The sequence below is a fragment of the Babylonia areolata genome, chromosome 27, assembly GCF_041734735.1.
Source record: "Babylonia areolata isolate BAREFJ2019XMU chromosome 27, ASM4173473v1, whole genome shotgun sequence".
Taxonomy (NCBI): Eukaryota; Metazoa; Mollusca; class Gastropoda; order Neogastropoda; family Buccinidae; genus Babylonia; species Babylonia areolata.
In genome coordinates, this window is record NC_134902.1 from 6416466 (window position 1) to 6442878 (window position 26413).

Consider the following 26413-nt stretch of genomic DNA (forward strand, 5'->3'; position numbering starts at 1 on the left):
AATAGGTGAAAGGCGAAACGGGACGACACCCGTCCACTGACCGTGTTGGACAACGGAGAGGACGGGTCAGCGCCGTGCCGCCTGTGGTCACGTCAGTGGACAGGCGTCCAGTGGTCTGGGTGTGGGCTTTGATGACCATAGTTATCACAACACGTGTATCTTTGATGGTCAGTCGCGTCCGCCTTTGACCATCAGGACAGCAGGGTAAGCAGCTACTGTAGTCCGGAGGACTATCTGGGCTGGAATTTTTTGATGATGGTATGGAGCGTCTTGTCCAAGTTACGTCCCCACTCTCTCTCGTGTTTGCCTGACAACACTGCAAGAATTAAGTCTCAACACACAATATGTGTGATTGTCAGATCGTGTTCGACTATGACCACCTGAACGGCAGATCGAGGAGGTATCTGCTGTCCTTACTATCCAGCCTAGAAATTGATTACAGAATAGAATAGAATAGAATGTCTTTATTACCAAGTGTACCGGGGTCACAAGGAATATTGAGGGGGGATAGTACATAACAAGATACGAACATAAATCGAAAATCATACATAGATACAGTAGAAATTAGGATACATACAAGTGCATATCAATATAAAAACTTGTGCATACTCACACATGCATGCACTGCACACACACACACACACACATACACATGCACGGACGCATGCACACACACACACACACACACACACACACACACACACACACACACACACACACACACACACACACACACACACACACACACACACACACGTTTGAACAGAAGCTGCATATTACATGTGGATGGGGCTGATGACTAGATCTTCAGGTAGATGGTTGCTGATTGCACAATTCTATTTATCATACTGGATTTGTTCGAGAGACAGGGCATTGACTGCTTTGGGGGAAAAGCTATTGGCGAAGCGATTGGTTTTCGTCCTTATACTTCTGTACCGTCGACCAGAGGGGAGCATCTCGAAAATCCCAAAAGCTGGATGTGATTCGTCCTGGCTGATTGAGGGTGTCTTGCCCAAGTTACACCTGCCTCCACTCTCTCGGCCATGAGGTTATTTTTTATTTTATTAGGACAGTCGGCGTTGGCGTAGTTCCCCCAGAACCAACTACCCCCCCGCCCCCAAGGCTGCAGCACTAAGAGCCAGTACAATCTTGCCCAATTGTTTCAGAAGACATAGCGTTGTGGTGTGGTGGGCAGCAATATTAACTGACGACCAGAACAGTCAGGGGTTTGACTACTACAGAAATCTACGTTTTATAATGGGATTTTTATCGGTTCCTAACTGAAGGCACACACACACACACACACACACACACACACACACACACACACACACACACACTGGAAAGTTATTTCTGACGAGGTTCTTATGGTCGAACTTTCACAGGCATTAATTTGTTCATAGCCCTATTTCTACACTCCTTTAATGCACATCAGAATTCTGTTAATGGTTTCTGATTATTATTTTCATTATTGAATTGCTAACTGTTAAATGTAATTGCATGTTAGTTATACATTTTTCGGTAGTTTTCTACCTTTTCTTTTTTCCTCCCCCTTCTCCCCTCCCCCGTGCCCTCCCCTCTCCCCCCGCCCCCACTTTTTTGTTTTTTTGATCGTCTAATATCACTGATAGTGAAAAGACGCTAAACGAAAGAACGAACACACACACACACACACACACACACACACACACACACACACACACACACACACACCATTTATCTCCGCCCGGAGATAAGTGTACTGAAGGCAATAAACAGGGGAAAAAAAAACATTCGACCCTCTGATTAGTGTTCCATCCATTGTGTTTCATTTCATTTTGTTTTCATCACTTCAGCTCATTCCACTGAAGCTGAAAACATCTAACCTTTTGTAGGGCCCGACGCCCTAATTCGGGCATGGCGTTGTGCCTTTGGGACAGGGCACCTTGCTCCGAATATCCTTCCCCCCCCCCCAGAGGAGTGGGCCCCGCCTCTCAGTCTTGAGGCCTAGACACAGTAGATATGAATTCACTGCCTTAAAGAGCTATGGAACATTTAACCTCCCCCCCCCCCCCTCTTTTTTTCCCCGAAGCTAAACATGCGTTTGTTCTGTATTGTCCGTGTATTCTGTGTAGCTTATTCAGGATTCAAAGGCTATGCCAGTCTTGAATAAATGCTGATTTGTATTTGCACGTTTCTTCTGTCATTGCTGCTGTGTGTATAAATTCAGTATGTCTAATGATCGGTATAAGAACAAGCCCGGAGGTTCTTAAAAAAAAAAAAAAAAAAAAAAAAATTTATTAATTAATTTTTTTTTTCAGGAAATGTCTGGGTTTGTTTACCAATGTTCCATTTATTGACCTGTGTGCCAGATGATTTTATAGTAGCATAATCAGCATTGACTTGAAGTTGTGTACCTTGTCAATGGAGAGAATTTAAGTGACCACTCTTTCTTGTTAACTGATCTATTTTTAGTCTAAATTACTCATCAAAACTAAATCATGTGTGAATCCTGCAGATAACAGGACCCGGAGTTCTCGTTCTTGGCATCTGGCTCTACATAGCTCTGGGAGAACACGAACCGGTTGTGCAGAGAGAAGGGTTGTCTGTCCCTGCCCTGATCATTCTGTCGGCAGGGGGCGCCTCTTTGCTCGCCGGTCTGTTTGGCTGTCTCGGCAGTCTGAACGAAAACAGACGACTGCTTGTGCTGGTGAGTTAATCGATCGATCAAACTAACTAGCAAACAAACAAAAAGTCATGATATTAGGTCAGGCTGGATGCTAAATTATTGTGACTTATTCACAAACGAAATTCGTCACGCGTTTTGCATGAGATAAAACAACAAGAGAGGCAAGGCCTTCAAGACTCACTTGTGATCCAAGCTTTTTTATGTATTGAGTATAATTTCAAAATGTAATGTTTAAGATGAGAAAGATCAGTTTAAAGCGAATTAAGTCCTCTAGCATTAATTACAGAGTAATTTCTCTTTTTTACTATCTGCACCAAAACGTTTGCAAAATAAATAAAACTTCCATGCTTAGCAAAAGAAGTTCCTGTTTGAACAAAAAATGATAATAATAACTGCTCTTGTTGTTGGGTCAGAATATCAGATCAAAGTGCTAAGTTTAGAGAATACAAAAAAAATATAAATATAACAATAAATGCAGTCTGCATATAATTAGGCTTCATTTTTTAAAATTTTTTTGTGCCCATCCCAGAGGTGCAATATTGTTTTAAACAAGATGACTGGAAAGAACTGAATTTTCCCTATTTTTATGCCTAGTTTGGTGTCAACTGACAAAGTATTTGCAGAGAAAATGGCAATGTTAAAGTTTACCACGGACACACACACAGACAACCGAACACCGGGTTAAAACATAGACTCACTTTGTTTACACAAGTGAGTCAAAAAACCCTACTAACAACAACAACAACAAAAAATATGTAAAGTGCAATTCACCCTTCTATCAAGATGTAAAAAGGATACTGTACCAGTGTGTGTGTGTGTGTTGGGACTGGGGGTGGAGGTGGGGATGGGGTGGGTAGTGGGTGGACGTGGTAGGTGTGTGTGTGTGTGTGTGTGTGTGTGTGTGTGTGTGTGTGTGCCAATTTCATTGTTGCTTATTATTAATGATCTTACGTTTATGATCCGGCAATATAAAAAATATCACATTTGATCCTCTGTCTCTTTCTCTCTCTGTATCTGGAAAGGGTGCATGCTTGTGTGTGTGTGTGTGTGTGTGTGTGTGTGTGTGTGCATGTGTGCGTGTGTGTGTGTGTGTGTGTGTGCATGTGAGTCTGTGCGTGTGTGTGTGTGTGTGTGTGTCCCCTCTCCCCCTCCTTTAAATCCTTTTTCTCTACCCCCTCTCCTTTACCCCACCCCCCACCTTTTCTGTCCCAACCCCCTCTCTGTCTCTCTCCACACACACAGACAGATTATCTATCTGTCTACACACACACACACGCACAGACACACACACACACACACACACACACACACACACACACACACACACATATATATATATATATATATATATACATCTGTTGGGCTTATTTCCTTGATGTCTTTGTGTGTTGTTTGTTTGTATTTCTTTTTATCACAACAGATTTCTCTGTGTGAAATTCGGGCTGCTCTCTCCAGGTAGAGCATGTCGCTACACTACAGCGCCACCCATTTTTTGTATTCTCTCCTGAGTGCAGTTTTATTTGTTTTTCCTATCGAAGTGGGTTTTTCTACAGAATTTTGCCAGGAACAACCCTTTTGTTGCCGTGGGTTCTTTTACGTGCGCTAAGTGCATGCTGCACACAGGACATCGGTTTATCGTCTCATCCGAATTTCGAGAGGTTACGAGAGTCGCTTGGCGGGAATAAATGATAACAACATATGAGAGAGGGAGGGGGGGGGGGGGGGTCGAGAGTCAGATATGTATCAGTGTGTGGTTTCCGTGTGATGTAACTGACCTCAATTTTCTCTCTCTTTTTTTCCAGTACTCTGTGTTGATGTTCATCGTGTGTGTCATGGAGATCACAGCAGCCGTCCTGTGCTTTCTGACATACAACAAGGTATTGTCCAATGTTATCTGGCATAAATAATCATGATAATGATAATGACAATTATGATAATTACAACAATAATATCTTCTTCTCCTTCTTCTTCTTCGCTCGTGGGCTGCAACTCCCACGTTCACTCGTATGTACACGAGAGGGCTTTCACGTGTATGACCGTTTTATCCCGCCATGTAGGCAACCGTACTCCGTTCTCGGGGGTATAATGATAGTAATAGTGATAATGATAATAATGTACATGTACATAGCGTCCTTTCTCTTAGAAGAGCCCAAGGCGCTTTACATGAAATAGAAAGTGACAAATTACAGGAGTCATTCTTTCTCAACCCTCCCCCCCTCCCCTTCTCCCCCCTCCTCCCCTCGCCTCCTCCCCCCCCCCCCCCACTCTCTTTCATTCGTCGTGCATCCAAAGTGAGCTGACAAGGATGGTGTTGGAGAAGAAGGAAGCTGAGAGTGCTTATAGACAGGTTTGAAAAAAGATGGGATTTTAGTCAAGAGCGAAAGGCAGAGAAAGAATCATATGCACGGATACGATGAGGAAGGTTGTTCCAGATAATTATGAGGAGGCCCAACACTCGGCAAATATCACAGATTGACATAAGTTTACATTTGGGCCAACAGCAAAGTGAGAGCTGTATTATCAATGGTTTCTCCAGTCAGTGGGAAACCATTTACAGCTTAGTCTTTTGTGAAGGAATATGAACTCTCAAACTAGGAGGCAAAATTGCACTGGCTCTTAGTGCTGCAGCCTTGTTGGGCTAGTTCGCCTTTGGGAGCCATCCCAACGCCGACTGTCCTAAAACCCTCTTGGCCGAGAGAGTGGGGATGTACTTGGGCAAGACACTCTTCACTATAATCAAATTCTAGCCCAAATAGTCGGAACAGCAGTTGCCTCCTCTGCTGTTCTGATGGTCATAGTCGGACACGACTGACTATCATATATATATGAGGAGCAGCTAAGAGGAAAGAACTTTCACCTGAGGTCCTTGTATTGACACGAGGACGTTTCAGAAGATGACAGCCAGAAGAAGAGCGGAGAGTTATTGAGGGAGAGTTCTTAAGGAAAGAAATTTAACAGGTACGTCCTGTCAGCATCATAGCAGGGCCACACAACTTTGTATCGAATTTTCGCTTCAGTTGTTGAGTACGGAGGTGGCGAGATATGTGATCAGTACGTGGGACTCTGAGTTAGTTAAACGGGCAACAAGGTACTGTCCAGTGTTGTCCGTTGTCTGGCATATATCTTGGTATTGTCAAATGTTGTCTGTCTTCAGTTCAATGTCTAACCACGGCTAATGGATTCATTTTATTGTTATTGTTGTTGTTGTTGTAAACAAGCAAGCAATAGAATGAATAAGTCAATCAAGTCAATTTATCAAATAAAACGCGCGCGCGCGCACACACACACACACACGCATTATCTATATGAAGCATCATAAAAGTAACAGTACAATTTTTCCCCGAGTCTATGGCATAATTATGTTTTATACTAATTATCAATGTGTGTGTGTGTGTGTGTGTGTGTGTGTGTGTGTGTGTGCGCGCGTGAGTTCGTGCGTGCGTGCGTATGTGTGTGTGTGAGCGCGCGCACGTGCGTGCGTGTGTGTGAATAACGCGTGCAGGCAGACAAGACGATACACAACATGCTGAACAAGACGATAGGAGACTACAGCGTCATCAGTAGCGTCACGAATACTTGGGACGCCATCCAAGCCGAGGTAAACAGGAGCGGATCTCTTGAACTGAACTCTTACCACAAAGTACTTCCGCGAACTGTCCTATCGGACATCTGTTATAGTTGTTTGATGTTGGCCTTTATAACGTTTCCATTTTCCCTAGTGTTGTCTCTCCCTATCCCCCCTCCATCCCCACCCCCACCCCCCACACACAAACTTCTGCGTTGTCTCTTCCTATTCCCCCCTCTCCACACACACACACAGTGAGGTACCCGTAAAGTCGACAGCTCATTGCGTCGACAGCTCATTGTTCTATTTTCATTTTTGAAAAGGTGGATTTTGTCCTCCAATTGTAAATTCTTATTTGTGCTATGTTCACTTTTGGAATGCTGAATGGCGACAAACGTCCTTCATTATTGACCACATCCTCTACACAACATCCTGTATCTATAGCCAAACTGCATCCTCTAAACTACATCCTGTATCTATACCCTGACTATATCCTCTAAACTACATCCTGTATGTCCAGACTACATCCTCTACACAGTATCCTGTATCTATACCCAGACTACATCCTCTACACATCCTGTCCACGCAATGAGCTGTCGACGCAATGACATGGACCCCCCCCCCCCCACCCACACACACACATTCTTCCCCTTCGTCCTCCCACAACCCTTACCCCCTCGTTTTTTGTTGTTGTTTTTTTCCCCTGTCTAATATCACTTCAAGTGGAAAGACGTTAAACTGAAGACAACACACAAAACACCCCCAGAACAAAGCAAAAACAACCAACCAACCAACCAACTAAAAAACCAACGGTAACGATAATAACAAATAACTACATATGAATGAGGGAGAGAACACAAGTTTTCCTTACCTGTAGAAATTAGTCAAAAGACCAATGTGTATTCCAAAGTCTTGTTGCTTTAATTGATCCACACGATGGACGTCTTGAAGCAAGGCGCGTCGCAAGCAAAATGGCGACAATTTTAAGTGAGTTCTGTTCACACATGTCTCTTTGTGAAGGTCAAGGTATTCGTGTCAGGGTTGTGTGTCTCATCAGGACCGTAACTCTCCGTTTTCACGTGCTCACGTTGAGCTGTGCAAGTTGTCAAATGATGTGTCCACCTCCATGTCTTCGTTTCGCAGATTATCATTTTTATAGCCTACATTTTTGTTTTGTTAAACCTTATATTGCCTTGCTTGTTCAGAATATATAAATACGACTCATTTTGTTGAAAAAAAAAAGAGCTGCAGAGTTTAAAAAATGAATAGAGGCTAAAAAAAAAAAAATTCATCAGTAATACATTGATTTAGCTTAAAATTTTTTTTTTATTATTTTTTATTTTTTAAAGAATGTGAAGACATCCGTCACATAATTTATTATGTCCGTATTGTCTCAAGAAATGTTTATGTATTTATTTATTTATGTTTTACTATAGCGCATATTCTTGAAGCTCTATGCATTTTACAATATCATGTCATTGCCAACATTGAAAAACAAACAAACAAAAAAACAAAACAAAACAAAAAACAAAAACAAAAAACAAAACAAAACAAAAAAACAACAACAACAACAAACAAACCCACAACAACAAAAACTACGAGGCCGTGTTGTCTGACCCATCATAGTTTTGAAAGGATCAGTCATCGGAATACCAAGGGACAAGGCAGACCTGCCTCAGATCTCTTGTGGACCTATTTCTCCACTGATTGCTTCAGAGACTCGCCAGGGTTACCCACCCACATACATCAGAGATCGATAGACAAACGAATAATAAGGTGGATGAGTCGGACAGATAGGTCGGCGAGCGCAACAGCGGCTGAGTCAGTGGTTAAAGCGTCTGAGGGGCCTGTGTTCGAATCCTGGTCATAGTGATGGCGCCTGGGTGGGTTAAGGGCGGGGAATGTGTGTGTGTGTGTGTGTGTGTGTGCGCGCGCGCGCGAGCGTGCGTTCACGTATGAAATTACGTATGTACGTATGTCTGTCTGCTTGTATGTACCTACTTACGCATATATGTAGGTAGGTAGGTAGGGAGGTAGGTATACGTATATGCATGTATTTATTTATCTCTATCGATCGATCAAGCGATAGCAGTGGTAGTAGTGGTGGTGGTGGTGGTGGAAGTACAAGATTCAAGACACAACTGAGACTACTTTACAGTCACCAAAACAGAAATTGTTGACACGTTTTGCCGACCCCCCCCCCAAAAAAAAAGCCGGCGACATATTCACTACCTGCACAGACCAACAGAGTCCCACCATGCCCCCCACATCCCAACAAAAACACCCATTCATATTAAACACAGTATCCCCACACAGCCAAAGTCATATAATCAGTAATCTGGACCGCACAAAGCAGAAAATAACGGGAAGTAAACAGATTGCGCTAAGAAACTCTCGGGAGAGCGGGACAGTACAAGGTCTTCAGAGAAGAAGCCCCCCCCCCCCCCCCCCCCCCCTCCTCAGTCAAGTGTTTCGGACCTTAACTCCTTACACTCCAAGGGGGCCGGGCCGCACCCAGGTCATGACTCCTGGATGCCCTTGTATTGCCGCCTTTCCCCCCTCCCCCACCCCCCTGGTCCTCAGCAGGTTCAAACCCGCGCCTCTAGGGTGGTCGCCACTTCAGAACTGAGTCACCTTTTCTGGCAGACGTTTTAACCACTGAGCCATCGTACGCCTAGTTTGAGTAGGGAAATTTAATCCAACGATAATAAAAAGCAAAAGCTCTTCCGTTCGACTGAAATCGCTCGTGTGGGCTTTGCAGTGTATCTGTGAAACCATCATCAGAGGTAAAAAAAAGAGAAAAAAAAAAGAGAAAAAAAAAAAAAAAAAAAAGTCCAAGAACCATACCACTCACAACCAGAACAAGAAGGCTCACAGAAATGGCATCAGGAGGCCCAAGACTGTCAGGTACCCATCCATGAAAGGGGCGGACCCCAAGTTCTTGACGAACCTCAAGTTCTCCCGCAAGCACAACAGGAAGACGTCTGAGCCGCCGGCCTAGTAAATCTGTCGTTCATCATTTGTGGAACACAGCCTGTGTCCGGTCCGTGCCATCTGAATGTTGAGAGTGTGGGAGGCCCATTGATGATGGTTGAAATAAATAGAATAGAATAGAATAGAATATGTCTTTATTACCAAGTGTACCGGGGTCACAAGGAATATTGGGGGGGATAGTACATAAACACAGATACAGTAGAAATTAGGATACATACAAGTGCATATCAATCTAAAAACTTGTGCACACCCACACCCACATTTGAACAGAAGCCGCATATTACATGTGGATGGGGTTGATGACCAGTTCTTCAAGTAGATTGTTGCTGGTTGCACAACAAATAAATAAACAATAACAGAAGATTTTTTTTTTTCAAAATGTAGAACGCTGTGCACACATTAGTAATAGTGTTGTTGATGTTGTTGTTGTTCTCATTGTTACTGTTATCATCGTTGTTGTTGTTGTACAGTGGTGGTGTTGTGGGATCAAGGACAGCAGCGACTGGCAGTTAACTCCCTTCTACACCACCAGAGTGCTTTCCCTTCCCGACCACACTGTCCGACAGGTGGCTCCCCTCTCCTGCTGTGTGGCACAGCACAACGTCACAGACTGTAACCTTGGCAACGGCAGTGCTCTTTTACACCCTGAGCAGATTTATGAAAAGGTGACTCTATCGTTGTTGTTGTTCTTGATGGTGGTGGTGGTGGTGGTGAGAGAGAGAGAGAGAGAGAGAGAGAGAGAGAGTACACACAAAGAAACAGAGATAATTTGTGTCGGTGATGCGAACAATTAAAAGACAGCAGTCAAATGAGACCTCTAAATGCTGGGATGATTTCAACGTAAGCCAGAGCCAGTGAATGCCAACCACGACCCCCTGTCAGCTTTTTTTGGTCGTCGTCAAACAGGAATAAAGACGTCGTGAATGGACAGACACAACTCGGGCTATGATACTAGTAAATAGTAAAGAGTGGTAACTCTCTCCATTCACAAGGTACACAACTTCAATTCAGTGCTGCTTACGCTACCGATTCAGCTAGCACACAGGTAAATAAAAGGTACATTGGAACAAACCCAGACACTTCCTCAAGAAAGGAAGCGCCGGACCTGTCCTGAAACCGATCATTTGACATGTGCACACAGCAGCAAAGACAGAAGAAATGTGCAAACACAAATTAGCTTTTATTCAAGACTGGCATAGCCTCTTGAATCCTGAACAAGCCACACAGAACACAGGGACGATACAGAACAAACACATGGTTACTCCAGTCACTGCAATCACCAACTCCTACTCAAACACAGAAAGCACTAAACTGAAGGTCTGCCGCACAAAGGTACGTGCTTAGCGCCCACGATGCACGGACAGCCCATCCTAGATACAGGCAGCCCTGAATACACGGTGATCGGCCGGGCGATAAGCAATATGGTCTGATTTCATTCAAACCGACGATGATGATAATGATGACGATGACGACGATGATGACGACGACGATGATGATGACGATGATGAAGACGACGATGGCAGTGATGACGATGATGATGACGGTGATGATGATGATGATGGTGGTGACGACGACGATGACGATGATGATGACGACGACGACAACGATGATGATGACGACGACGATGATAATGATGACGACGACGATGATGATGACGACGACAACGACGGTGATGATGGTGATGATGTGGATACTTATATAGCGCTTATCTTTTTTCTCAGAGACCAAGCTCCAAGCGCTTTACAAACACGGAGTCATTTACACAACAGGCTGCCTACCTGGGTAGAGCCGACTGACAGCTGCCATTGGGGAGCGCTCATCACTCGTTTCCTCTATCATTCAATCAGGTTTTAGTCACACACACACACACGCTCATACAGACATGTAACATTTTACGGCTATGACTGTTTTGAATACCCCGCCATGAAGGCAGCCATTCTCCATGGACAAGGGGAAAAGCTGAACTCCTTCCGCCTACATCACCTCAGACGTACCCCGGGTATTTCACAGCAAGACAGGGTCAGTTCCTAACACCCATCTGCTGAAGAGGGATAAGTCTATAGACACAATGCCGGTCTCTCAAATGGTCCAGCGATGTTGCGGAGGATGGAAAAGAGGCGAATCCCAAAAGACCGCCAGTCCTGTGCCTGACGTGGATTCCTTCTTCGCAGTCATGGTAGGCATCTGTCAGCTTGGCAGAGGGTACCATGCTGAACAGAGCCGGGCAAGAACGCAGCCTTGTTTGACGCCGTTTGTCGCTGAGAAGGCCTTTGACTCGTCACCGTCCTCCAGTATTTTCACTATCATGCCATCGTGGAGCTGCCGGACGATTGTGATGAACTTGCTGGGGCAGCCAAACTTCTCCATGATCTTCCACAAGCCTTCTCTGCTGACCGTATCAAAAGCCTTGGTCAGATCAACAAAGGTCATGATGAGGTCGCTGTGCTCCTGGCATTTTTCCTGGAGTTGGCGAACAGCAAAAATCATGTCCGCAGTTCAACATTCAGCATGGAAGCTGCACTGGCTTTCTGGGAGGACACCTTGCTCAAGATGTTGGAGAAGGCAGTTGAGCAGGACACTGGCCAGAATCTTTCCAGCAATGTACAAGAGGAAGATGCCTCGGTGGTTGTCGCAAGACTGGCGATTGCCTTTCCTCCTGTAGATGTGGACTATGCGGCATCTTTCAGCTGTTGCGGGATCTGTCCCTCGTTCCACATGGACTGGAAGACTTCAATCAGCCTTTGCATCATGGCAGGGCCTCCTGCTTTGCATACCTCAGCAGGGATTGCATCGGATCCTTAAGCGCATCGTAGAAGCGCTTTGTGTCGTGGCTGTCTGCGTAGCCCTGGATTTCATCCGCCTTCTTGCTGAACCAGCTGTCCTGCATCTCGCGAAGTTTTCTCTGCACCTTTATTTTCACGTTAGCAAGGGCATCTTCCTTGGCTTGTGACGTGGGGTCGTTGTGATGCGCTCTGAACTGATGACTTTCTCTGTTATCAATGCCTGTATTTCTTCATCATTCTCATCGAACCAGTCTTGGTTTCTTCAGATTGCTGGTCCAAGATGTTGGAGGACAGTAGTGTAGACACCGTCTCTGAAGACCATCCACTGTTCCTCATAGCTGGTGCCGTCTTCCTGTGGTGTGTCTGGCAGTCTGCCTTCAAGGTCGTTGGCGAGTTCTTCTGCAACTTTGCTGCTTTTCAGCTCGAGACATTCAGCATCTTTGCAGTCTTCTGACCTTGGGGTCTTCTCATGGGCAGAATTCGATGCCTGAACTTGGACAGAATGAGGTGGTGGTCAGTCCAGCAGTCGGCACCACACGTGGCTCTCGTCACTCTGACGTCCAACCTGTCCCTCTGATGACGTAGTCTATAAGATGCCAGTGCCTCGAGCGAGGGTGCATCCATAGCGTCTTCTTACGGGTGGGTAGGCGGAACAGGGTGCTGGTGATGACAAGGTCATGTGTGGCACACGTCTTGAGGAGCAGAAGGCCGTTGTTGCTACACTTGCCAGTGCCGTATCTTCAAATGATCCCTTCTCAGGTTTGGTAGTCTGTCCCTACTCTGGCATTGACGTCCCTTAGAACAATGAGCTTCTCTGACTGTGGGACTGCTGAAATGAGAGTGTCGAGTTCTTCACAGAACTTGTCTTTCATGTCATCCGGATTGGTCATGGTGGCAGTCAGGCACAAATCAACGTTGCACTTTTATTGTTTGAAAGTGGAGCTGAAGTGTCATCAGACGGTCGTTGATACCCTTTGGAAGCTTGTTGAGGTTACAGGCCAGGTGAAATTTGATGGCAAATCCCACGCCTGCTTCTCGTCGTTCAATGCTGCTGCGACCACTCCAGAAGAACGTGTATCCACCACCACGTTCTGTAAACTGGTCCTTGTCTGCTGGGCGCGTTTCGCTGAGAGCTGCTATGTCCACATTGTAGCGAGCTAGCTCTTTGACAACCAGTGCAGTTCTTCTCTCTGGTCTGTCTGCCTTGATGTTATCCAGCAGAGTTCTCACGTTCCATATGTCAAGGGTGAGCACCATCACTTTCTTTTTCTTTTTTGTTGGTCGACCGCTATGAGGGATCCCCACCAGCCGCGGTAAGCTGGCCAGGGAGAAGTGAAGCAGGTAATGTTTGAGGTACCTTTTCTAGCCCCTTCCTCCATAGAGGTGAGCAGAGCGATCCAAAGAGGGCTGCTCAGACACCCAGGGGGGTGCTGAACTCCACTGCTGCTTCAGTCCAGTAGAGAGCGACCCTATGCCCTGGACCGCATGTGTGCAGCTTTGTGACCACAGTTCCCAGTGTATCTGCACCCGGCTGCTTCCACACTCCCCCACCGCCACAGGGCTTGATGTGTTGCGGTGTAGTTTGAAGTCATGACTTGCGCTTGACTTGGATTGAAGTGAGGGAGAGTTGTGCAGGTCGTCAGCCTCACTCTCTCGTCCCGGCCTATCTGGACCCAGTGGCAAGACATGGTCGAGACGGCTGGAGATAGATCAGGATGCAGTGGATGGCCAGCAGTGTTCTGCATGTGTCTCACTGCGCCCTTTTAGCGCTCCACGGCGCATCGCTGAGAATGGCCTTTCTTCACACTTCACACTCAAGGCAGACAAGCCCTAAATGTTGTGGGTCCACGGCAGTTCTAGCTGCGTGCTCGCAAGTCTCCCTACCCATTGTTTGACATCCTCATCCACCATTGCAGCCGTTGGGGGATGTCTCCTCTTCCGCCTCCACCGCCCTTGGGATGACCACTTCGTATTTGATCCATACATGGGGGCTGGTTCGTGGGCGCCACGGCGTATCCACACACTGATACGCTGTACGTCATGTGTAGGGGGCCAGCAGCCACCTCCCTTAAGCCATCTGTAATGATGTGCCAAATCTGGCAGTGACTATCCCTCTCCAGATTGGATTTTCACTGGGTTTACTCCCCACATGCGGCAGGTAGTACTGGATTACATGGTTACCAGTAGCAGAGAAGAGCCTCTGACCTGACATCAATCCACACTGTCTGTTCAGTTCGGAAGTCCGTCTGGCGTTCTGAGGGGTGGGGTGGGGTGGATGTAGTCCTGGATGGCTGAAGAGGTGTGGTGTCCTGACCGTTCTTCTGAGGCTGAGGTCCACGTGCTATATGGTTTTCCTATGGGGGAGTCCTGGTCATTCCGCCCCCTCACAATAACATTCAGTTCAATTCAAAATGTTTTATTCTCTGCTTCAATCATTGAACACAGAAAATTTTCTTTCGGCTCATTTCTCTTCTTCTTCGTTCGTTGATTGTAGCTCCCACATTCACTCGTATGTACACGAGTGGGTTTTTACGTGTACGACCGTTTTTACTCCGCGATGTAGTCAGCCATACTCCGTTTTCGGGGATGGACATGCTGGGTATGTTCTTGTTTCCATAACCCACCAAACACTGACATGGATTACAGGATCTTTCATGTACGTATTTCATCTTCTGCTTGCGAATACACACGAAGGGGGTTCAGGCACTAGAAGGTCTGCTCCTATGTTGACCTGGGAGATCGGAAAAATCTCCACCCTTTACCCACCAGGCGCCGTTACCGAGATTCGAACCCGGGATCCTCAGATTGAAGGTCCAACGCTTTAACCACTCGGCTATTGCGCCCATCAGTCAAAATGCTCATCAGCACGTATCAAAGAGAAACACCAGTGAGTATCTGGCACATCCTTCCCAGATCACCACGCACTATCAATTATTGTGTGAAATACACACACACACACACACACACACACACATTCGGGTAAGATAATATTACATTCTAAGATAGAGTGAAACAACTTCCTTTTTTATGATGATTGAAATGCACATGCACGCACACACACCCACGCACCCCCCTTACACACACACACACACACACACGCACCCACCCCCCGACCCCCACACGCACGCATCCCTCCTACCCTCCTCCCCCTTTCCCGCACCCCCCCCCCCCACACACACCCCCAACACACACACACAAATGAATAACCGAGGTGTGTGTTGTGGAATCAGGGGTGTGGTCCACTGCTGACAGACTGGTTACGTCACATGGTCATCATTGCTGGATGGACAGTGGCCGGCGTGGCAGCGTCCATGGTCAGTGTACCTTCTTTTATGGTGTGTGTGTGTGTGTGTGTGTGTGTGTGTGTGTGTGTGTGTGTGATGTTGGTGTATGTATGTGCAGGATGGGGATGTAACTTGGGCAAGACACTCTCCACTATAAACAAATTCTAGCCCAGATAGTCGGGAGAGCAGTTACCTCCTCTGCTGTTCTGATGGTCATAGTCGGACACGACTGACTATCATACGGCTCGCGCATACATGAATACCACGACAGATTACTGGTGACAGTTTCACTGAGCTTTTTTTACTTCAAGCAACGGTTGATATCATTTGCGCATTCTGTTATGCGCATATCCGGTTCTGTTTTAGATTGACGTGTAATGTCTATTTATAGAAAGGCTACGATGGACACAATACCTAACACACTGGGTTTTAAACAGTGTTCCATATGGAACGGCCAGTATGTATGAGTTTATGTCACTGATTGACTTAAGTTTACAGTTTTTGCCCAACAGCAAAGTGAGGGCTATTTGGTCAATGTGTTTATCCACTCCAGTGGGAAGTCATGCAGAGCTCTTGGGAGCTTGCTGGCCTTTGGGAACCATCCCAACGCCGACTGTCCTAAAACCCTCATGGCCGAGAGAGTGGGGGGTGGGGGGGGGGGGGGGTAACTTGGTCAATACACTCTCAAGTACCATCAAGTTCTAGTCCAGATAGTCGGGACAGCAGTTGCCTCCTCTGCTGTTCTGATGGTCACAATCGGACACGACTATCATGCAAATACATACCTGTCACACTTGGTTTAAACAGTATTCTATTGAAAAATGTTACTGTTTCAGTTTCCGTTTCTCAGGGAAACGTCACTGCGTTCGGAAAAATCCATATATGCTACCCCAAGGTATAACCCCAACATGCTTTGTCAGGCACTTCAGGTCATGCATATGTTTTTGTATAATCATCAGAGCGGATCTGAATTTTACCGGAGGATAACTTTCTCGTTGGCAATGGGTTCTTTTTTTCATTGTGCCAACTGCTCCTTGAGCATGGGACCTCGGTTTATCGTCTCCTTCAAATGACTCAGTTTGATTTTCCAGTCTTTTTTCTTCTTCTTCTGCGTTCCCCGTGATCATAGTCTCAGACTTGCAGTCCTATGCTGGAAATGAAGGTGGTGGTCTTGATGAGGTCTTCTTTGGTGCCCCAGAGCTTTTCTGCCAGTGTGGCTCCATAGGGCCACTGCTGGGTCCGTGCATCTTGATACAGGGGGCAGGACTGCAGGATGTGCTCCCGGGTTTGTGGGCAGTCAGGAGTGTGTGACAGCTTCATTCGGTACATGTGGTCTCGCAGGCGGCAGTGCCCCGTGCGTAGTCGGAATATGATTGTCTGCTGGAATCGCTGCAGGTGAGGCATCTGGTCATCAGGTGGATGGCTATGTATTTTCCAGTCAAATTTGGGAGAAAGGGTGAGAGCAGGATTCAAACCCACACCCTCAGGGACTCTGAATTGGCAGATGATCGAGCGTCTTATCCATCCTGCCACCTTCCTCCTCACAATGTCACAAAGAATGTTATGATATATATACAATGATTGTCACAATACCTATACAATGAATGTCATAATAGATATATAATGAATGTCATAATACCTATACAATGAATGTCATAATACATACAAGAATGTTATAATATATATACAATAAATGTCATAATACCTATACAATGAATGTTATAATACATACAAGAATGTTATAATACATATACAATAAATGTCATAATACCTATACAATGAATGTTATAATACATACAAGGTTGTTATAATACATGTGCAATGAATATCATATATATATATATATATATATATATATATATATATATATATATATATATATATATATATATATATATATATATATATGCAATGAATACATGCGACGAATGTCATAATAAGTATACAATGAATGTCACAATACATGTACAATGAATATCATAATATATATACAATGAATGTAATAACACCTATACAATGAATGTAATGTAATAATAATGATGATGATAATAATAATAATAATAATATATATATAAATATATATATACAATGAATGTCACAATACATGTACAATGAATATCATAATATATATACAATGAATGTAATAACACCTATACAATGAATGTAATGTAATAATAATGATGATGATAATAATAATAATAATAATATATATATAAATATAAATATATATATACAATGAATGTCACAATACATGTACAATGAATATCATAATATATATGCAATGGATGTCACAATACATGTAATGAATGTCATAATATATATACTATGAATGTCACAATACATATAACAAATGTCATAATATACATGCAATGAATGTCATAATACATATACAAAGAATGTCATGTGTGTGCATGTTTGTTACCTTTATTTTTATATACATTTATATATTAATTCTATCAATATTGTTATTCATGTTATTTATATATATTTTTTCATATCGTTATTATTTTTTTCAGTATTACTATCATTATCTATTTCCCTCGAGGCCTGACTAAGCACGTTGGGTTATGCTGCTGGTCAGGCATCTGCTTAGCAGATGTGGCGTAGCATATATGGAATTGTCCGAACACAATGACGCCTCCTTGAAAAAACTGAACTGAACTGAACTGAACTGAACTGTGTTCCCAGGTTCTGGCTTTATCTGCAGTCTGCTGCCTCAAACACGCCGTGTCTGGGTACTACGTCTGAGCGCCCAAGGACTAGCACCCTGGACAGCTTGGCAATAGTCTACATACACTCCCCTCCATCCTGTCTGCTCGTTATTTTATCATCATGAATGAATAATTTAACGCGGGGTGAACTGGAGGAAAGGAAGGTGTTTTAATTTAAAAATGAGGTTTTCGTCATAAGTGGTTGGCATATATTGACTGTTTTGTCAAAAGGGTTATGGCTGTATGTGTGTATGAGACAGAGTGTGTGAATGTGTGTGTGTGTGTGTGTGTGTGACTGTGTGAGTGTGTGTGTGTGTGTGCAGACAAGAATGTGCATATAAATGTATATATATATCACAGTGTGCTTGTGCATTTGTGCATGTATGTAGGTATGCATGTAGATGTGATTATACATTATCGACAGTTTATTTATTTCTGCTGCTGTGTCTGCCTATGAGGTATGGATGAACAGAAAGTAAAGTGTCCATGGTTATTCTTACATGACAGCCAAAGACGATCACTTGAACTCCTTATTTCATGAATGTCCCAGACAAAGATCATCTCTCTCCATGTGTACGTCACTGTGTAATAGAGATTTCATTAAACTCTGATTCAAGAAGTATGTGTCATCATCTTCACTTTAAACTGGCATGTGGAAATGTTTTCTTTTGCTTCAGCTTAGCTTCTTGGTTTAGATTTATGTTGCATGTTGAAATAATTGCCTTGTTTTATTTTATTTTATTTTCTTCTGTGAGTTTTGATATCTGATTTGCTTGTTGAAACAATAAAATGTATTTGATTAAAAAATGTGAGCACACAGATATAAATTTGCTTACTTTTACAAACATGTGCTTATACATGCATTTAACACACGTATACAGCTGAAGAGTAGTCACACTCTGAAACTCACACAATGCCAACAGGAAAGTAAATACATCACGCACGCACACACACACACATGCACAAATACACACACACATGTATTCTCCTGCATAAAAAAAGACAACCACAATGAAAATAATATATATATCCATTTTATTCTCCAGCAACATTCATTGAGACCCCACAATCACACACCCACAGTTTCCGACCGAAACCTATGTACACACCAAAATCACAATGACCCCTATAGGTCATGAAAAGCACTGTAGCCTCTATGACTGCAGTACCAACGACACAAACAGCTCCCCCTCCCCCCCCCCCCCCCCCCCCCCCCCCCCCCACACACACACCCACCCCCGAATGACGAGGGAGAAGGGAAGAGTGAGGAGAGGGACACATAGAAAGATGACAGTTTCATGTTCAGTTTCAGTTTCTCAAGGAGGCGTCAGCGCGTTCGGACAAATCCACATACGCTACACCACATCTGCCATGCAGATGCCTGACCAGCAGCTTACATAACCCAACGCGCTTAGTCAGGCCTTGAGTGCGTATATCTGTCTACATGCCAGAGTGGATTTCTTCCACAGAATGTTGCCAGAGGACAACACTCTCGTTGCCATGGGTTCTTTTCCAGTGCGCCAAGTGCGTGCTGCACACTGGACCTGTGTTTCTCGTCTCATCCGAACGACTAGACGCTCAGTTTGATTTCTGCAGTCAAACTTGGAGAGAAAGAGCGAGAGAAGGATTTGAACACGGACCCTCGTGGACTCTGGATTATTAGCAGGTGAGCGTCTGAACCATTTGGCCACCTTCGAGATGACAGAAAACAAAGGAAGACAAAACAAACATACAAACAAAGAACAAACAAACAAAAAAATAAAACAAGAGAGACAAGGCCTTCAAGACTCACTTGTGGCAAATTAAGTCCCCTAGCATTAATTACAGAGTAATTTCCCCCTTTTTTTTTTTTTTTTTTTTTTTTTTTTTACTATCTGCACCAAAACGTTTGCAAAAATAAATAAAACTTCCATGCTGAGCAAAAGAAGTTCCTGTTTGAACAAAAAAAAATGATAATAATGACTGCTCTTTTTGTTGTGTCAGAATATCAGATCAAAGTGCCAAGTTCAGAGAATACAAAAAATATAAATATAACAGTAAATGCAGTTTGCATATAATTAGGGTTCATTTTTTAAAATTTTTTTGTGGCCATCCCAGAGGTGCAATATTGTTTTAAACAAGATGACTGGAAAGAACTGAATTTTTCCTATTTTTATGCCTAATTTGGTGTCAACTGACAAAGTATTTGCAGAGAAAATGTCAATGTTAAAGTTTACCAAAGACACACACACAGAGACAACCGAACACCGGGTTAAAACATAGACTCACTTTTTTTTTTTTTACACAAGTGAGTCAAAAACCCAACCCTGAAAGAGAGATGGGACTGTGAGACATACAGCGCTTGACAACGCATGAAGGGGACCATTAACACGCACAGACAGACGATGAGATGAAGGTACCACCTATAACAGTACATATAAATATAAGTTACACCAGTATCATCTGCTTAGAAACATGCTACCTGGCTTTACCTATACACAGTCTGTAAAACGACAGCCATGGCAAAAATGATCATATAAACCTGTGACATGGTGTGCATGTCTATAACATAATCTGCATAAAGAAATGGACTGCCCACGGCACATGGGAAGATGACGATGATGATGATGATGATTACTATTATCACATCCTCATTATCACCACAGCATGGCTACTGTTGTTGCTTCTAGCCACAATGATCACAAAGTTCAATCCGGGGAGACAGTGCGAAGTTCTTACACCCACCCTTGTCCAAAAATCATCACGGTGACTTTTTTTTCTCTCTCTCTCGACAAACGACACCACTGGACTTATTTTTACCCAGGATTTATTCTATTTTTTATTCTTATTCTGCGTTCGTGGGCTGCAACTCCCACGTTCACTCGCATGTACACGAGTGGGCTTTTACGTGCATGACCGTTTTTACCCCGCCATGTAGCCAGCCATACTCCGTTTTCGGGGGTGTGCATGCTGGGTATGTTCTTGTTTCCATAACCCACCGAACGCCGACATGGATTACGGGATCTTTAACGTGCGCATTTGATCTTCTGCATACATTTACACACGAAGAGGGTTCAGGCACTAGCAGGTCTGCACATATGTTGACCTGGGAGATCGTAAAAATCCCCACCCTTTACCCACCAGGCGCCGTCACCGTGATTCGAACCCGGGACCCTCAGATTGAAAGTTCAACGCTTTAACCACTCGGCTATTGCGCCCGTCTTACCCAGGATAAACACAGAGTACTGTACACTGACATCCACTAATGTGCAACTAAAACCTGACAGGTGCCACCAGAACCAAACCATCCCCCATTATTCCTCCCACAAGGAATAAAACAAACAAACAAAAAAAAACTTGTGGTAACACAGATATGATCATCTTACGTAAAGACATATACGGACCAAAAAAAAAAAGAAAAAAAGTAATTAAAAAAACAGCAACAGAAACAAACACAAAATGCAGGGACAGCTGAAAAGTTAATTTAACTCTCTCCACTTTCAAGGAAAAAGATGGTGGGAAACATAGTAATGACCAGTAAACATAAAAGATATATGCACAAAAAGTAATAAAAAGACCCCCCCCCTCCCCAAAAAGCACAAAATGCAGAAACAGTTGAAAAGTGTACTCTCTTCACTGTAAAAAAAAAAAAAAAGGTATGGGGGGTGGGGGTTGGGTTGAACAGAAGAAGTGGAAAAAAACCAAACAAATAAACCCCAAACAACCCCCCCCACCCCCCAAAAAAAACAACAACAACAACAACAAAAAAAAAAAAACCCAACCCCCCAAAAAAAAACAAACAACAACAACAAACACAAAAACAAAACAATAACACACACACACACACAAAGAAAAAAAAAAGTAAAAAGTAAATAGAAAACACACACACACACACACACACACACACAAGGACCTGAAAAGCTGTGCTGAATTTTCGGATGGAATGGATAACTCTCATAACTGCAGAGCAATGGCAAGCCTCCAAACAGGAGTGATGCGGTAATGGCATGGCATGCATGGAGACATGACTCTGCATGTGTGTGTGTGTGCGCGCGCGCGCGCGTGTGTGTGTGTGTGTGTGCGTGCACGTGCGCGCATGCACAGACATTCTGTATCTCTATTTCAATTTTCAACCTTACGTTCGTACTTGAACTAATCACCCAATCATTTCTTGTGACCAAAGTACACTTGATGACAACAGGACATGCGATACCATGATATGTTCTGATGAGCAGAGAAACACAATAGTCACTGTGGTAACAGGAAGGAACACCGTGCTGAACGTCAGCATCTGTCAGCATGTGAAGGGATGGCCCAGCGGTAACGCATCCACCTAGGAAGTGAGAGAACCGGAGTGCACTGGTTCGAATCCCACAGTCACCGGTATTTTCTCCCCCTCCACTAGACCCCGAGTGGTGGTCTGGATGCTAATCATTCGGATGAAACGATAAACCGAAATCACATGTGCAGCATGCACTTAGCATACATATAAAAAAAAAAACACCCACGGCAACAAAAAGGATCATCCCTAGCAAAATTCTGTAGAAAAAATCCACTTCGATAGGAGAAACAAACAAAAGCTGCAGGCATGGAAAAATACAACAAAAAAACATGGGTGGCGACGGTCAGGACACCACACCTCTTCAGCCATCCACGACTACCCCCACCCCACCCCACCCCTCAGAACGCCAGACGGACTTCCGAACTGAACACAGTGTGGACTGATGTCAGGTCAGAGGCTCTTCTCTGCTTCTGGTAACCATGTAAATCCAGTACTACCTGCCGCATGTGGGAAGTAAACCCAGTGTAGCGACGCACTCTCCCTAGGGAGAGCAGCCCGAATTTCACACAGAGAAATCTGTTGTGACACAACAGGGTGATACAATACAATAGAATACACAGTAGAGAGTGCCCCATCAATTCGCAGCACAGAGTGAGGAGACAGACACAGAACGTTAGAAGACATTGACAGAGGAAAAAACAAAACAAAACAAAACAAAAAAAACCACCCCCAGCTGTGACATGAACGTTCATGAGAAACAGCAACATGAGAGTTGTATGATCAATGGTTTCTCCAGGTATGTTAGTAACATGAACGTTCATGAGAAACAGCAACGTGAGAGTTGTATGATCAATGGTTTCTCCAGGACTGTTAGTAACATGAACGTTCACGAGAAACAGCAACGTGAGTGTTGTATGATCAATGGTTTCTCCAGGTATGTTAGTAACATGAACGTTCATGAGAAACAAAGTGAGAGCTGTATGATCAATAGTTTCTCCAATCCAATGGGAATTCATTTACAGCTTAGTCTTTTGAGAAGGATTATGACACTTAAACTAGGACACAAGATTGCACTGGCTCTTAGTGCTGCAGCCTTGTGGGCTAGTTTGCCTTTGGGAACCATCCCAACGCATTTCAACAGATTTTAACCACACCTTATACGCACCTTATTATGGGGCATATGAGGAAAACATCAACACCTTATGGTCGATACATTATGGTAACTATTCTTCTTTGTAAATGTGCATCATGCTGTCAAATTTCTCCACCTGTTTTCAAGTTCAATCACACAGACTTCTCAAGAGATCTTCTTCTACTTCTTCTGCGTTCGTGGGCTGCAACTCCCACGTTCACTCGTGTGTTCACGAGTGGGTTTTTACGTGTATGACCGTTTTTACCCTGCCATGTAGGCAGCCATACTCCGCTTTTGGGTGGGGTCAAGAGATCTAAAAATGCTGACAAAACATGATCACAACAGTGCAAAAGTTTATGCATTCTGTGGGGGGAGGGTGGAAAGGGGGGGGGGGGAGGGGGGGAATCACCAAAAGTACATAAACACAATGAAAGGGATCTTGCATTATGAGTCCCAAGTTCGAAACCTACCAGGAGAGTTCAATGTCCCAGGTATATGTGGTGGGGAAGGAAAAAGACGGCAACTGAGCCAGCACCACACTCAGGTGATGACACAAACACCACAGAGACGTGTACTCTGCAGAGCTGATGGAACCACAGACACAGAACATCAGCTCCCATGGTTCCAGAGATATGGGGGCATTTTCATTTCACAGCTGGCAGAATTCAGTTCAGGAGACCCCAGCCAACACACACACACACACACACGCACACGCGCACACGCACACACACACACACACACAAGGATAATCAAAACTCTGGATTTCCATCACCCCCAACAAAAGGTACCAAGACAACCCGACAGTTCTGCCATTTTGATAATACCCACTTTCCAGCCTCTTAAGAAGAAATCATCACCGAAAATGGAACCCAACTATTCAAACATACAGCTTCAGCTGTTTGATTCAAAATCTCCCAGTGGCTACAAACCCGTAACTCAAACTGGCTGTGCAATATGACAAAAACATACTTCACTTTCTCACATGACAAATGATTTTAAAAAAAATGAAATGATGTATACACAATTTGCCCTAAATCACTGACATATGTTTTGCCATACCCTTTGCACAAATACCTTACTGTGCACAATTATTACTGCTAAAAAAACAACAAAAAAACCAAAGCTCCAAAACACTCCTTTTTCACTTGATGGTATTGGGATCTCTCTTTGCCACTCTTCAATTAGTGCATGCCTTCATTTCACAAATAAGTCAGGGTATCACTTGTACAAAACCAAACTGACCCATTACAGCTCTTCCCTGGGCTAGACCTACGTGACGCAGTGACCTGTTCACGATCTAAGTTCCTCTTGTGAAAGGTTTGGTACCACTTGTAACTCCTGATGGGAGTGGAAAAACACGATGCCGATGTAGGCGGCAAGAGAGAATCAGTCAAAACGCGCTGCTCTGGGGAACAGCTAACCAGTGATCGTACCATGCAGACAGTGGAGAACTCATTCTGAACAATTCAAAACAAAGATGTCCAGTTTCAACATCAATATCTTACTGAAAAAAAAATCAAGAGCTAAAAGTTTTAAGATTTAAGGTTAGCGGTCTTTTAAGTCTTTTACGGCCATCGGGGCAGGAAATTTATATCCACTTAGTCTAGGGCTGGACATATGAAGGCTAAACCACGTCCTTTTATCCACTTAGTCTAGGGCTGGACATATGAAGGCTAAACCACGTCCTTTTATCCACTTAGTCTAGGGCTGGACATATGAAGGCCGGACCACGTCCTTTTATCCACTTAGTCTAGGGCTGGACATATGAAGGCTGGGTCCCTTTATCTACTTAGTCTAGGGCTGGACATATGAAGGCTAAACCACGTCCTTTTATCTACTTAGTCTAGGACTGGACATATGAAGGCTGGACCACGTGCTTTTGTCCACTTAGTCTAGGGCTGAACATATGAAGGCTGGACCAGTCCTTTTATCCACTTAGTCTAGGGCTGAACATATGAAGGCTGGACCAGTCCTTTTATCCACTTAGTCTAGGGCTGAACGTATGAAGGCTGGACCACATGCTTTTATCCACTTAGTCTAGGGCTGGACATATGAAGGCTGGATCCTTTTGTCCACTTAGTCTAGGGCTGGACATCTGAAAGCTGGACCACGTGCTTTTGTCCACTTAGTCTAGGGCTGGACATATGGAGGCTGGACCAGTCTTTTCTTTACATCGTTTTAACCTCCCTGAACCAAAGTCAGGTACCCGTTCACACCTGGGTGGAGTGAGGGAAACTGGAGCAAAAAGCCTTTCCCCAAGGACACAACACCAGGGCAAAACGGGGGGCTCGAACCCTGGTCACTGGTGAACACCTGGTGTCCGATTCTGTCGCTGTGCCTCCTAAGACAAGAGTGCATTACTTCAAAGTCTAACTATGTACACACTCTCTGTGTGTGCACAGCTGGGTGAAAACTGACAACAAACATACGTCACGATTCAAAAAACGTTACGCATTCAGAAAGTAATGTAGAACAGGTTGAAAACTGAAACAAACATACGTCACGATTCCAAAAACGTTACGCATTCAGAAAGTAATGTTGAACAGGTTGAAAACGGAAACAAACATACGTCACGACTAAAAAAAAAAAACGTTATCCATTCAGAAAGTAATGTAGAACAGTTTGAAAACTGAAACAAACATACGTCACGATTCCAAAAATGTTACGCATTCAGAAAGTAATGTAGAACAGGTGGAAAACTGAAACAACCATTCATCACGATTTAAAAAAAAAAAAAAAAATGTTACGCATTCGGGAAATAATGCACGCCAAACACTCTACAACAGTTGAGAACAAGATAAAATCACAGGTGGAAATAACACAATTGAAGCTCAGCTGATATGTACTGAATCAGAAAAGAATGGGGCAATCATTTCACCTGGAACCAATGAACACAAAAGAAATGTTGGCCTGCACACAAAGGTCTTCTTCAAGCAGACTTTAGTTTGGCACATAAAAGAAGAAGAAGATGATGATGATGATGATGATGATGAATAAAAAAAGACATGGAAAATA

General features: G+C 43.9%; 1 protein-coding gene across 1 annotated transcript in view; it reads left to right on the forward strand.

The window, feature by feature from the left end:
* LOC143301571 (tetraspanin-7-like) overlaps positions 1-18129 on the forward strand; it is a 29709-nt gene extending 11580 nt beyond the window's left edge. Inside the window, exons 3-6 of the mRNA XM_076615953.1 lie at positions 2498-2689; positions 9698-9892; positions 15241-15324; positions 17983-18129. Of these exons, the coding sequence (XP_076472068.1) occupies positions 2498-2689; positions 9698-9892; positions 15241-15324; positions 17983-18042 (531 nt within the window). The 3' untranslated portion in view covers positions 18043-18129. The remainder of the gene's footprint in view (positions 1-2497; positions 2690-9697; positions 9893-15240; positions 15325-17982) is intronic.
* Positions 18130-26413: the final 8284 nt, after the last annotated feature.